Source organism: Mus caroli, unplaced genomic scaffold, assembly GCF_978045245.1.
Source record: "Mus caroli unplaced genomic scaffold, Mus_caroli_1 scaffold_6, whole genome shotgun sequence".
Taxonomy (NCBI): domain Eukaryota; kingdom Metazoa; phylum Chordata; class Mammalia; order Rodentia; family Muridae; genus Mus; species Mus caroli.
This window is the reverse complement of record NW_028227261.1, coordinates 96,762,447-96,775,197: the sequence shown is the minus strand read 5'-3', so window position 1 is coordinate 96,775,197 and position 12,751 is coordinate 96,762,447. Positions and strand designations below refer to the sequence as shown.

The 12,751-nt window shown below is 46.8% G+C and overlaps 1 protein-coding gene across 9 annotated transcripts in view; it reads left to right on the top strand.

Annotated features, from left to right (window-relative positions):
- Positions 1-12,751, top strand: part of Palm2akap2 (PALM2 and AKAP2 fusion) — a 460,662-nt gene that overhangs the window by 420,752 nt on the left and 27,159 nt on the right. For all 9 annotated transcript variants that reach the window (XM_085839263.1, XM_085839265.1, XM_029475715.2 and 6 more), the window contains one exon: positions 7,681-10,168. In XM_085839263.1, coding sequence (XP_085695389.1) covers positions 7,681-10,168 — 2,488 coding nt within the window. The remainder of the gene's footprint in view (positions 1-7,680; positions 10,169-12,751) is intronic.

Below are 12,751 nucleotides of genomic sequence, written 5' to 3'. Positions count from 1 at the left end.
ACTTAAAAATAACTGGATTAAAGGATCAGGTCACCTATTACCTGGGGAAAAGCCTTTCTAATTTAACTATCGTAGCTGCAGCAGGAAGTAATCTGGGTTATTCAGAACTGAGAAACCTGGCCATGCAGCCGACACCTGGCTTGATCAATTTGGGTCATGCTGCATTGAGGCTAGGAGCATGGGAGGTGATGGTGGGTCAGACTCTTATCAAGAGGGGACGTAGATACCTGTGGGCAGTAAGAAAATGGTGTCATCATGAACGGAGCAGACATGTGAAGTGTTGGAATTTAAACAACTACTCCTTAAAAAAAAATGACATACTCTTTTCATTTTATGTGTATTTGTGTATTGCATGTTTGTGTGTGTGTGTGTGTAGTAGCCCTTTGCAGCCAGAAGAGGGTGTTGTATCCCCTGAAACTGGAGTTTTAGATGACTGTGAGCTGGAGACCCAACTAGGTCCTCTCTGTAAAAATGACAATGTTCTCAACTGCTAAGCTGTCTTTCTAGCCCTTCTTCTTTTAGTATTTAATTTTTTACTCATGTGTATATGGAGGAGGTCTTGTGCATGGGAGTACAGATGTCCCAGGAGCCCAGAAGAGGGTGTTGGTTTCTCTGGAGCTGGAGTTACAAGTAGTTATGAGCCTCTTGGCATAGGTGCAAGGAACTCAACCCAAGTTCTCTGAAAGAGCAGTATACACTCTTACCAATGAGCCATTTTCCCAACTCCTCCTCCTTCTCTGGAGAGGTTTATTTCAGCCCGGGCTTTGAAAGGATCTAGTTGATCTTGATGGCAGGATCGACTTTATTATTTACAACATCCTGGGTCTGAAGCTGCCCGATTATTTCTGGGCATATTATGCAGAGTAAAGGGCTAGAAAGATGGCACAGAGGTTAAGAGCACTTGTTGCGCCGGGCGTGGTGGCGCACGCCTTTAATCCCAGCACTCGGGAGGCAGAGGCAGGCGGATTTCTGAGTTCGAGGCCAGCCTGGTCTACAAAGTGAGTGCCAGGACAGCCAGGGCTACACAGAGAAACCCTGTCTCGAAAAACCAAAAAAAAAAAAAAAAAAAAAAAAAAAAAAAAAAAAAAAAAAGAGCACTTGTTGCTCTTGCAGAGGACCTGGGTTTGGTACCCAGAGCCTATATGGGAGTTCACATCCATCCCTGAGTCCATTGCTAGGGCACCCAAGGCTTTTTTTTTTTTAAGCTTTTCCAGCACTTCATGTACATAGAGCTCATACTGAAGGCAAACACTCATATACATAAAATCAATACATCTTCCTCCTCTTCTTCTTCCTCTTCCTTCCCTTCTCCTCCTCCTCCTCCTCCTCCTCAGAAGCAGAGCACAGAGAAAGATGAGTGTGGATGCCCATCTGGCTTTTCGTCATTTTTAACAGAAGCGTCAACTTTTCTTGTCCTGGTTGTGAAGCACATCTTTCTGGTGTGACCTGATGAGGAAAGATACTTCCAGTTCTTCTGGTATTGATTGGTGTGCTCAGCTGCCGGCCCAGACAGAAAGAGCGTGCTGCCATCCGCTGGTCCAGCTGGTCTAGGGTCAGCAACCATCTTTTATGGGAACTAGGCAGGCTTCTAGGATCGTTTGTGCGCCATTGACTGTGGTATGGGTAGGAGTTTGTGGTTATCTTATCCTTAGGAAGCTGTCAGCAGGGGCAGAGACTCTAGTTTAGAGCTAGCCCAAAGTGCAAACGCCCATCCATCTCCATCTGGAGGGCCCAGCACACAGTGCTCCGGAGAAGAAGCAGAAGCAGCTACATCTCCAGGGATGTCTGCCTTCGCTCCAGTCTGGATAAGGAAGGAAGTCACTGACTTAAGGCTAAAGTATGAGTCTAATTTGACCGAAGGAGGTTCAAGTTAGCAAGGATCAAGGGCAAAGGAAAATACTCTCTCAGCCTGTCCGTTCTTCATGACCTTTCCCATGTTATTCTGGAAGCTTCCTGTCATATTTTGGAAGAAGACCTTCTGACACATTGCGATAAAATTAAGAACGGTGACATTTATGACTAGCCAGTTGTGATCTTAGGGAAAAAGTCTTCTCTGTTTTTCTAAACCTCTTAATTCCAAAGTCATGAAATAGTAAAATCTCTAACAGAGAGACCTTGGTCTTCCGGGTGTCAGCTGAGAGCTCACATGGGGATAACTGAGGCTCGCCAGGACCAAAGGCTGATGTGAATTCAGTGGGATGTGGCACTGAATGTGCCCATAGCTCAGACAGACTTGCTGTACTGCCTGGTTTGTGCCGGCATTTCCACAGCTATGAAGCACTGAGGACTGGTGGGCTCCATCTCATACAAGTGATCCTTGCACAGCTTTTCTGTGTATCAGGCATCCCCCAGGAGCTTTCTGTGTGCTGTATTCTGCCACAAAGCTACCTCCCCAGCAAATCTAAATCTAATGCATCTTTAGGATTTGACCTTTCTTAAAATAATAATGATAATAATAATTTTGTTATTTTTGTTTTGAGACAGATACGGTTCTGAGTGTCCTAGAACTCACTACGTAGGCCATGCTAGCCCCAAACTCACCAAGATCCACCTCCCTCTGCTCACAAATGCTGAGTATTAATTTTGTTTTTAATTATGTATATTTAAGTGTGTGGATATGTGCATGTGAGTGTAGGTACCGATGGTAGCAGGAAGAGGGTATCAGGTCCCCCAGAGATAGACTCACAGGGCATTGTGAGCCACCTCACTTGGGTGCTGGGGCCTGGACGAGGGTTCTCAAGAGCAGTAAGTGCCCCTAACTGCTGAGCCATCTCTCCAGCACCTAGAATTTGATTTTTAAGGGCATTTTATAAAATTCTTCTTTAGGCCTTAGCAACAAATAACATTCCCAACTGTGTTTCACTTCGCACTAAAATAAACATAAAAGGCTCTGAGGTGGGAAAGGGTAGGGGGAATAGAAGTACTTTTGATGTGACATTTCTGGATTGGTCGCTTTAGCCACTTTTGCTCTGAAAATACCGATCCAGTGCCATTCTCTTCTCAAGAAAATCTCCCACAAGAAAGTGGTTAATATTGGTTAGTTGCACTTTGGTGCAAATTTGCTTAAAAATATACTTTTTTTTTTACACTTATACATTAACCATTTTACAATCTTCATAGTGCATTTTAAATGCCTTTTTCTAAACATTTGCATAGGAAGGATTTTGTTACCACATTAAACAGTCTATGTTCTCTGAACCCAGTGTTGGAAACCAAACTTTTAGTTCTCAGACCTCAAAGAGTAGCAACCCTGAGATTCTGCAAACTGGAACCAAGCTGGGGCTCACCCTCCTCATGCAAGGGTTACAGGTGTAGGCTCCAGTCCACAGGTGTAGGGTCCAGTCCACAGGTGTAGGGTCCAGTCCACAGGTGTAGGGTCCAGTCCACAGGTGTAGGGTCCAGTCCACAGGTGTAGGCTGCAGTCCACAGGTGTAGGGTCCAGTCCACAGGTGTAGGCTGCAGTCCACAGGTGGAGGCTGCAGCCCACAGGTGTAGGGTCCAGTCCACAGGTGGAGGCTCCATGCACAGATGGAGTTCCCACCCACTTCACCTATTTCTAGCATTCATTATGCTAATAGACAAGTCACTAATTTCACTAAGGCAGCCCAATTCTCATTTTAATTACGCCAATTAGCAAAGCTTCCGGATTCTGGAGGGGTTAAAGGAAGCTGGAAGTAGCTATCCTTGGAGTCCCAGTTGACCACTCCTTAAGTTTCCCTCCTCCTGTCCAGATGGCTGTCTGCCTCTGGAATGCAATTTAAATGTGTTTCAGAAGCAAACAGCAGCATTATAGTACATTGCCTTTGCCCAAGAATTCCAGAGTAAATTGCAGACATCCTCACCAGCTGCTGGCTATTCTGGGAAGCCAGTGGGAGGGCAGGTATTACGTACCATGGTATTAAGACTCTACCTGGGGGGTTGTGTTGGCAGGCTAAAAATCACCCACAAGCCCTTTGCTTGTTTTGTTTTCTTTTTTCGTTTGTTTTGTTTTTTGTTTTTTTTTTTCTTTTTGTTTTGAGACAGGGTTTCTCTGTATAGCCCTGGCTGTCCTGGAACTCACTTTGTAGACCAGGCTGGCCTTGAACTCCGAAATCCACCTGCCTCTATCTCCCGAGTGCTGGGACTAAAGTCGTGCGCCACCATGCCCTGCAACCACAAGCCCTTTGCACCCTACTTTTTCTTTGACCCCAGAAAACATCACTTGGTGGTTTCTCCCATCTCTTCATTATGTTAGAGGAGATCAGTACTGAAAGGAATTTCCAGTCAATGTCACGAATGCATTTGATCTGAATCTGGATTTCGGTTCACCTTATCTGACACCTGGAGAAAATTCTGGTTCTTCACTTATCTTCAAAGGGAGCAGTAGGCCTTGGCTGGTTTAAACAAGACATCATTTAATGATGTCAAGCCCAGACTCCTGCGACCCAGATTCCTTAGCCCTTTCCCCTTAACCCGCCTTAGTTTCTGGTGGCTTTGATTTTATCAGGCCTGGGGTGTGAAGGTTTATTCCTCCTGCTGAGAGCCAAGCCCGCCGTTGGCTTTTGTTACAGCAGTTACCTAACGTTCTGGTGCTGGGCTCTGAATGGTTAATGCAGCTTTCTTGTCTCTTGAGCTTTTCTCCCTGATCCTCCCCCAAGGAGGAAGAATTAAACCTCAGAAAGAAATCTCTTGGCTAGGCTAGGCGGCCCGCCCCTTGAGTCCCAGCACTTGGGAGGCAGAGGCAGCTGGATTTCTGAGTTCCAGGCCAGACAGGGCTACATAGAAAAATAATGTCTTGAAAAAGAAAAAAAAAAATCTCTTGAGTTTGTGGAAAGAAGAAGGTTGGACTGTGTGTACTGCCCATAACTCAGAGGAAGGGAAATTCTTTGCTGTTTATGCCCAATCTAGTATGCAGTTTGGGGGAGTAGGAGGGGTAGTGATCTCTTCAAGCTATGCTGACAGCTATATAAACTTAGATTTGTTTTCCTAGACAGAATCTCTCCATGTAGCCCTGGCTGCGCTGGAACTCACTCAGTAGACCAGGCTGCCCTCAGACTCCCAGAGATCCGTCTGCCTCCCCAGAGCTGGAATTAAAGGCACAAATCATCACATCCGGCATCCAAAATTAAATTTTAAGCAACATGCTTTAGCATTTTATGTTGGGGTTTGAGTGCGTAGGTCATAGTGTGTGTCACGTCTGAGGTTGAGAGCTGGCACTCGCCTTTCACTGTGCAGGTCCCAGGGATTGAACTCAGCTCATCTGGCTTGGCCCCTGACTGGCGGCTGCTGCTGCTTTATCTTCCTTTCGAGTTAAGTCTGTATTAACACAGACTGTCCTCACATTCTTGGCTATCCTCCTGCCTCAGTCTCTCGGGGTTCTGGGGTTATAGGAATGAGCCACTGAGCCCAACTATCGTTTGGATATATTTTTGTGTGGGTGTGCATGAAAATGTATGTGCCAGGGATCAAATCTCTGTGTTCTTCATTTTATGAGTTGCTCACTGGGATTTAGAATTCTCAGGGGTCTCTGCACCTCTGCATCCCTCCCTCCCCAGCACAGGGACTACGAGCAGAGCACGGCTGGTTTTTTACACTGGTTCTGGGGATCAAACTCAGGTCCTCATGTGAACACTGAGCCATTTCAAGCCCCTGACTATCTTTTTGTGATATATAAGTGTGTATATATACGTATATATGTGTATATATATATATAAATATATATGATCTAGTACTTGTCATTTTTAACTCAAAGGCCATATTTTCTTTTGACACAGCAAAACTATACTGTCAAACACTCTTCAGATTTTTCAACATTTCTCGCCTATTTGCCTTTTCTTCATGAGGTTCTCCTCAGCTTGGCACACGTGAGCTGTGAAGTGCTTAGGAGGAAAGGACACGGTTGATGCAGGAGCCATAAAAAACCCAGTTATTTCAAAGTTCTGGGGAAAACAGACAGGTGGATGCTCCCATTTTAGAGACTAACAGGACACTAGGAGACTCGGGGGCTTCATTTGGCTTGACTCTAAAGAAACTGGAATAAACTTGTGCTCCCTGGGGCAGCATGGGAAACCCAGGACTTTCTTGTCACCAGGAGTTTGAGGTGGCTGCTCATGTCATCCGACTTTGCAAAATGTGTTCCCTGCCTGTAACGAGTGCACCCGTGAGTCAATGAATGCCTCCTGATTTCTCTTTCTTTCTATTATAGTGTCTTCTTCTCATTTATTCTGAGGTGTTTCAGTAGAGCAGTGATTTTTTTTTTAACTTTATGTGTTCCCACCAGCTTCCATTTTTCCTTTCTGAAGTCATAGAAAAGGGGGTTCATCACAGGCTAGATGAGGCTGGAATCAAGGAGTGACTCTCACCTGTCACCTTCCCTTGTTGGTCTGCCTCTTCTGGCAATCATTTCCTTTTTTTGTTGTTGTTGTTTTATGTTTTTTTTGTTGTTGTTGTTGTTTGTTTTTTTGAGACCGGGTTTCTCTGCATAGCCCTGACTGTCCTGGAACTCACTCTGTAGATCAAGCTGGCCTCGAACTCAGAAATCTGCCTGCTTCTGCCTCCCAAGTGCTGGGATTAAAGGCGTGTGCCACCACTGCCCGGCCTCATTTTCTTATTAACCACAGATTGTGAAAACATTTTAGAAACTGGAGAGGCTGTGCAGTTGGCCACCAGCTCTTCAGAGCACCAGGTAGTTAAGGAGCGTTGTGTTACGCCATTATGGAGAACTGAACTGTGCAGTTTAGTGGCCTTAGTTATGGTGTTGGTAATGTATATAGTCAATTATAACGTGTCAGTGGGGACCTGTAGCTTGTGAGCAGCCAGTAAGGGATCTACCAGTATATATTACGGAAAGAGTCCCTGATGTTTCTTGTCTCCAGAATGGTTGCATTACATCTGGCCAAGAATCCTATGTCTTTAAGAAGAAAAATAGTTCTGCAGAAAGACCTTTGTATACTTGTGGGTGCCTAGAAATAGTCTGTCTCATCAGAAGCCTGTGATAATCTGTAGTGGCTGCATATTAACTATGTAATGTCTTTTACTTTAGTTTTCACTTCTTTTACATTTGTATTTTGCGCATGTGTGTGTGTGTGTGTGTATGCGCCGGCACGAATGCATACATGCATGTTTGTACATGCATACCTCACTGTGTATGTGGAGGTCAGAGGACAAGCCATGAGAGTTAGTTCTCTCTTTCCACTATGTGAATGCCATGCATAACTCTGTCCCCAGGCTTGATGGTGGGGTCCTTTTACTGATGGTTGCAAACCATCATGTGGTTGCTAGGATTTGAACTCAAGACCTCTGGAATAGCAGTTAGTGCTCTTAACTGCTGAGCCATCTCTCCAGCCCCCACCCCCACCCCCACAATGCAACTCTTATAAGAACAGCATTTAATTGGGGCTGGCTTACATGTCAGAGGTTCCGTCCATTATTATAAAGGCAGGAGCATGGCAGCATCCAGGCAGACCTGGTGCAGGAGGAGCTGAGGGTTCTACGTCTTCATCTGAAGGCTGCTAGTGGAAAACTGGCTTCCAGGCAGCTAGGATGAGGGTCTTAAAGCCCACGCCCACAATGACACACCTACTCCAACAAGGCCACACCTCCAAATAGTGCAACTCCCTGGGCCAAGCATATTCAAACCATGACAGCATCTATATTCAGAATGTGCATTTAACCTTTATTTGTGTTTTCTCTTTATTCTAGAAGCCTCCCCAGCTTTCTGAGGATGCTAACCAGCTGAGAAGCAAGCAAGACAACTGTGGTGACAGTCGCCTGGAGCCTGCCGCCAGCTCTCTCTCCCCAGATCACAAAAACATGGAAATTGGGGTGTCCGTGGCAGAATGTAAAAGTGTACCTGGAGTCACCTCTACCCCCCATTCCAAGGACCACTCCTCCCCTTTCTATTCGCCCTCACACAATGGCCTCCTCGCTGATCATCATGAGTCTTTAGATAACGATGTCGCCAGAGAGATCCAGTACCTAGATGAAGTGCTGGAGGCCAACTGCTGTGATTCCTCTGCGGATGGCACTTACAACGGAATCTCCTCCCCAGAGCCTGGTGCAGCCATACTGGTAAGCAGCTTAGGCTCACCTGCCCACTCAGTCACCGAGGCAGAACCCACTGAGAAAGCATCCGGTAGGCAGGTGCCTCCTCACATCGAGCTCAGTAGAAGCCCCTCCGACAGGATGGCTGAAGGAGAAAGAGCCAATGGACACTCCACTGACCAGCCCCAAGACCTGCTGGGGAACAGCCTGCAGGCACCTGCCAGCCCCAGTTCCTCTACCAGCTCCCACTGCTCCTCCCGAGATGGTGAGTTCACACTCACCACACTGAAGAAGGAGGCCAAGTTTGAGCTGCGTGCCTTCCACGAGGACAAGAAGCCCTCCAAGCTCTTTGAGGAGGACGAGCGCGAGAAGGAGCAGTTCTGCGTCCGGAAAGTGAGGCCCTCCGAGGAGATGATAGAGCTGGAGAAAGAGCGGAGGGAGCTCATCCGGAGTCAGGCTGTGAAGAAGAATCCTGGCATCGCCGCCAAGTGGTGGAATCCTCCCCAGGAGAAAACTATTGAGGAGCAGCTGGACGAGGAACACCTGGAGTCGCACAGAAAGTACAAGGAGCGCAAAGAGAAAAGGGCCCAGCAGGAGCAGCTACAGTTGCAACAGCAGCAGCAGCTACAGTTGCAACAGCAGCAGCAGCAACAGCTGCAACAGCAACAGTTGCAACAACAACAGCTGCAACAGCAACAGCTGCAACAGCAGCAGCTGTCCACATCCCAGCCCTGCACAGCCCCAGCTGCTCACAAACACCTAGATGGCATTGAACACACAAAGGAGGATGTGGTCACTGAGCAGATTGACTTCTCGGCTGCACGCAAGCAGTTCCAGCTGATGGAGAATTCCAGGCAGACACTGGCCAAGGGCCAGAGCACACCAAGGCTGTTCTCTATCAAGCCTTACTACAAACCTCTTGGATCCATCCATTCGGACAAGCCACCGACCATCTTGAGACCAGCTACTGTCGGGAGCACACAGGAAGACGGTGGCACACAGGCAGCCAAGGAGCAGAAAGCTCCCTGTGTATCTGAGAGCCAGTCTGCAGGAGCCGGTCCAGCTAACGCTGCCACTCAGGGAAAGGAAGGGCCATACAGTGAGCCTTCTAAACGTGGGCCCTTATCTAAACTGTGGGCAGAGGATGGGGAGTTCACAAGTGCCCGGGCCGTCCTGACTGTAGTCAAAGATGAAGATCATGGGATTTTGGACCAGTTTTCAAGATCGGTCAATGTATCTTTGACTCAGGAGGAGCTGGACTCAGGGTTAGATGAGTTATCAGTGAGGTCTCAGGATACCACTGTCCTGGAAACTCTGTCCAATGACTTCAGCATGGACAACATAAGTGACAGTGGAGCCTCTAACGAGACACCCAGTGCCCTTCAGGAAAACTCACTGGCTGATTTCTCTCTGCCTCAGACCCCCCAAACAGACAACCCCTCTGAGGGCCGAGAAGGGGTCTCCAAGTCATTCAGTGACCATGGTTTCTATTCTCCTTCCTCCACGCTGGGAGATTCTCCGTCCGCTGATGACCCCTTGGAATATCAGGCTGGGCTCCTGGTGCAGAATGCCATTCAACAAGCCATAGCCGAGCAGGTGGATAAGGCTGAGGTGCACACCAGCAAGGAGGGATCAGAACAGCAGGAGCCTGAAGCAATGGTAGAGGAAGCTGGGAGCCAGACTCCTGGCTCTGAGAAGCCCCAGGGCATGTTTGCACCACCTCAGGTGTCCTCTCCTGTTCAAGAGAAAAGGGATGTATTACCAAAGAACCTCCCTGCGGAGGACAGGGCACTCAGGGAAAAGGGGCCCTCCCAGCCACCCGCGGCTCTGCAGCCCAGCGGTCCAGTCAACATGGAAGAGACCAGGCCTGAAGGAGGGTACTTCAGCAAGTACTCAGAGGCAGCCGAGCTGAGAAGCACAGCCACCCTCCTGGCGACTCAAGAGTCTGATGTCATGGTTGGGCCCTTCAAACTGAGGTCAAGGAAGCAGCGGACTTTGTCCATGATTGAAGAAGAGATCCGGGCAGCCCAGGAAAGGGAGGAGGAGCTAAAGCGGCAGAGACAAGTGAGGCAAAGCACCCCAAGCCCCAGGGCCAAGAACGCCCCATCGCTGCCTTCTAGGACCACCTGCTACAAGACTGCTCCAGGTGAGTAACAGCTGCATCCTGCATCTCTGGGAAAGTGACTCCTGCGTTCACGGTTTCATGCAGAGCCTCCGCTATGCCTTTGGCAGGAGGAGTTCGACAGCAGAGGTGTTAGGGTGTCGTCTGGGTCATGGTTGCTGTTCTCAGTGAGTATGAGGGCTCCTTGCCTCTCAGTCGGCCTTGTCTTGATTTATTTATTGTACAAGCTTCCTCCCTTCACCCCTCGGAGGGCTGCATCTTGGCCAAGTGAGGCATAGACCTTGGCAGAGTGGGGCTATTGTGCTTTCTGTGTCTTCAGATCAGTAACTGGACCTTCAAAAGCTATAGTTAAATTAAACCCATCAAATTTGAGGGATGTGTTGTGTTCTACTAACCCCTTTCGGGGTGCTGGCTTTCTTCCTAGCCGGGATGGTCTTAACTCAGGGTTGCAGGCTGCAGATATTCTGTCCATTTTCCTTTCAGTTGAGTTTGACTTCCTTTATGTGATCACAAACCAGTTACACTCATGTGATGCTAGACCATCTTTATGGTTGTGATCCCTTGAGATAACTACCCAGTGCAATCATCACTATCTTGGTTTCTAAGTCTGCTCTGTGATGTTTGCACCATGAGATTGCCTAGTAATGCCTTCCTCAGATGTTATCTTAGAATGTTTCCCCAACCTCAGCCTATACATGTGTCTGCTCTGGACATTTCCATCCATTCTTGTCCATTTCGAAAAGTGAAGCTACTACAGGCAGAAGGGCCATACTGAATCTCCTTCTATTGTCTGGGCAGCCCCTTTCTTGAATTGTGGGTATAGACGGCAATGCTGTGAATGCCACTGTGGCTAACAGTGTGACCAGAAGCTTTTGTTTCCCGTGTGGATATGATAACACCTGGGGCTCTGTTCATCTTGTCTCGGAGATGAGCTCCTCAGAGTGGGCTCAGAACTGGGCCATGCATTGTATGGTTCACACCGAGATAAGTGCGGGCGTTAGAAGAAAGCATTGTAGGTAGAACATTGGATATCATCCTGAAACCCAAGTGTGGGATCATGTGTTTTGCTGTAGACTTGTGGGGAAGCTGATCCTTCATCAAAGATAATTTAAGAAGCATTTCCTTAAAGGGTAACCATCACTGTTTAACTTGGTTCATTTAGATATTAATCCCTTCATGTTGACCCTTGACCTCCATCAAATCTACAATGGCACAGGCTCATTCTTTATTATTAACTTTTAAGATTCAAGATAATCTCAAGCCTAAAGAAAAGCTCTTGAGGACAGTGTGTTTTTATTCTAGACTGCTTGAGAATCACTGGGCACCATGACGCTCTACTGCCTGAGTTTTATAACACACCCCTCACATTGGGACTTTGGGATGCTTTTGTGTGATTACATCTCACTTTTGCTAGGGGAAAGCACAGCCAAATTGATGCTGCGTCCTCACAGTGTCTAAGCAAGTAGCGCGTGGTATTAGCTCGTTTTGGGATGGACAGATCTTAGTTTTGATGGTTCAGTATCACTTTTGAGCACTTGATTGAGGAGTGTTTGAAAGGCTTCTCACAGAGAGGCTACATTTTCCTTTTGAAATGAATACATATTTTGTTTAGACACACCTGACTATGGACTCTTTATCCCACTCCTTATCAGACTGGAAGTCTAGGATTTCTTTATATCAATCAATATGGTCTCATGGAATCCCATTTCCATAACTAGTTTTTATTCGTCTTGTTATTTTTATCCTCATTTTATTTAGTCATGGTATGGAAATCCCTTCCAGATCTCTTTTGTGTCTTTTTGAGAAGCAGTTCTTTCAGCATTTCCTTCTGCTTTGTTATTGCATGGTGTTCTATTTTAGCCCGTACTTATTAGTCTTATCTCCAAAGAGCAAAGAGCAGTTATTCTCTTACAGTGGAATGGGATGTATACATCAAGATCGGCATGTGCGTCAATGTTGGATTGTCCACTAAGGCAGGCTTAACGAACAGATTTGGAGATTAAGCATATCTGCATATATGTCTATCTTATCTATATTTTTCTATCTATCTATCTATCTATCTATCTATCTATCTATCTATCTATCTATCTATCTATCTATGAGATCATGAGTTCATGCAGAGATCTTTTCCAAAAGTTAGTGGCATGGGAGTGGTGAGAGGAGAGGAAGACTGTGAGTGTGAGTGTCATGGTGTGGACTTGGAGGTCAGCAGACACCTTTTAGGAATCAGTTCTCACCTTCCATCTTGTTGAGCAGACTCTTGTCTCTGCACCTGTGCTGTGTAGCCCAGGCTGGCCAATCTGCAGACTTCCCTGTAATTTTCCCATCTCTGCCACCAGTCTCTCACTGTGGGGGTGCTAGGAATACAGATGCGCACCAACCATCTAGCTTTTCCCTGAGGTTCTTGGGAGTCAAGCTCAGACTGTCAGGGGTGCATGGTAAGCAAATCTACTCAGTCTGGATCTTTTAATTCTGGTTTAATAAACTTATTCACATTTGTCATAAAAATTTCTTCCCTGGGGAGACAATTTTTACCCCATCTTTATAAACTCCCAAAGTCAAACCAAAGTATATTTTTTTCAAAGGTCATCCTAGGGGACCAATGAG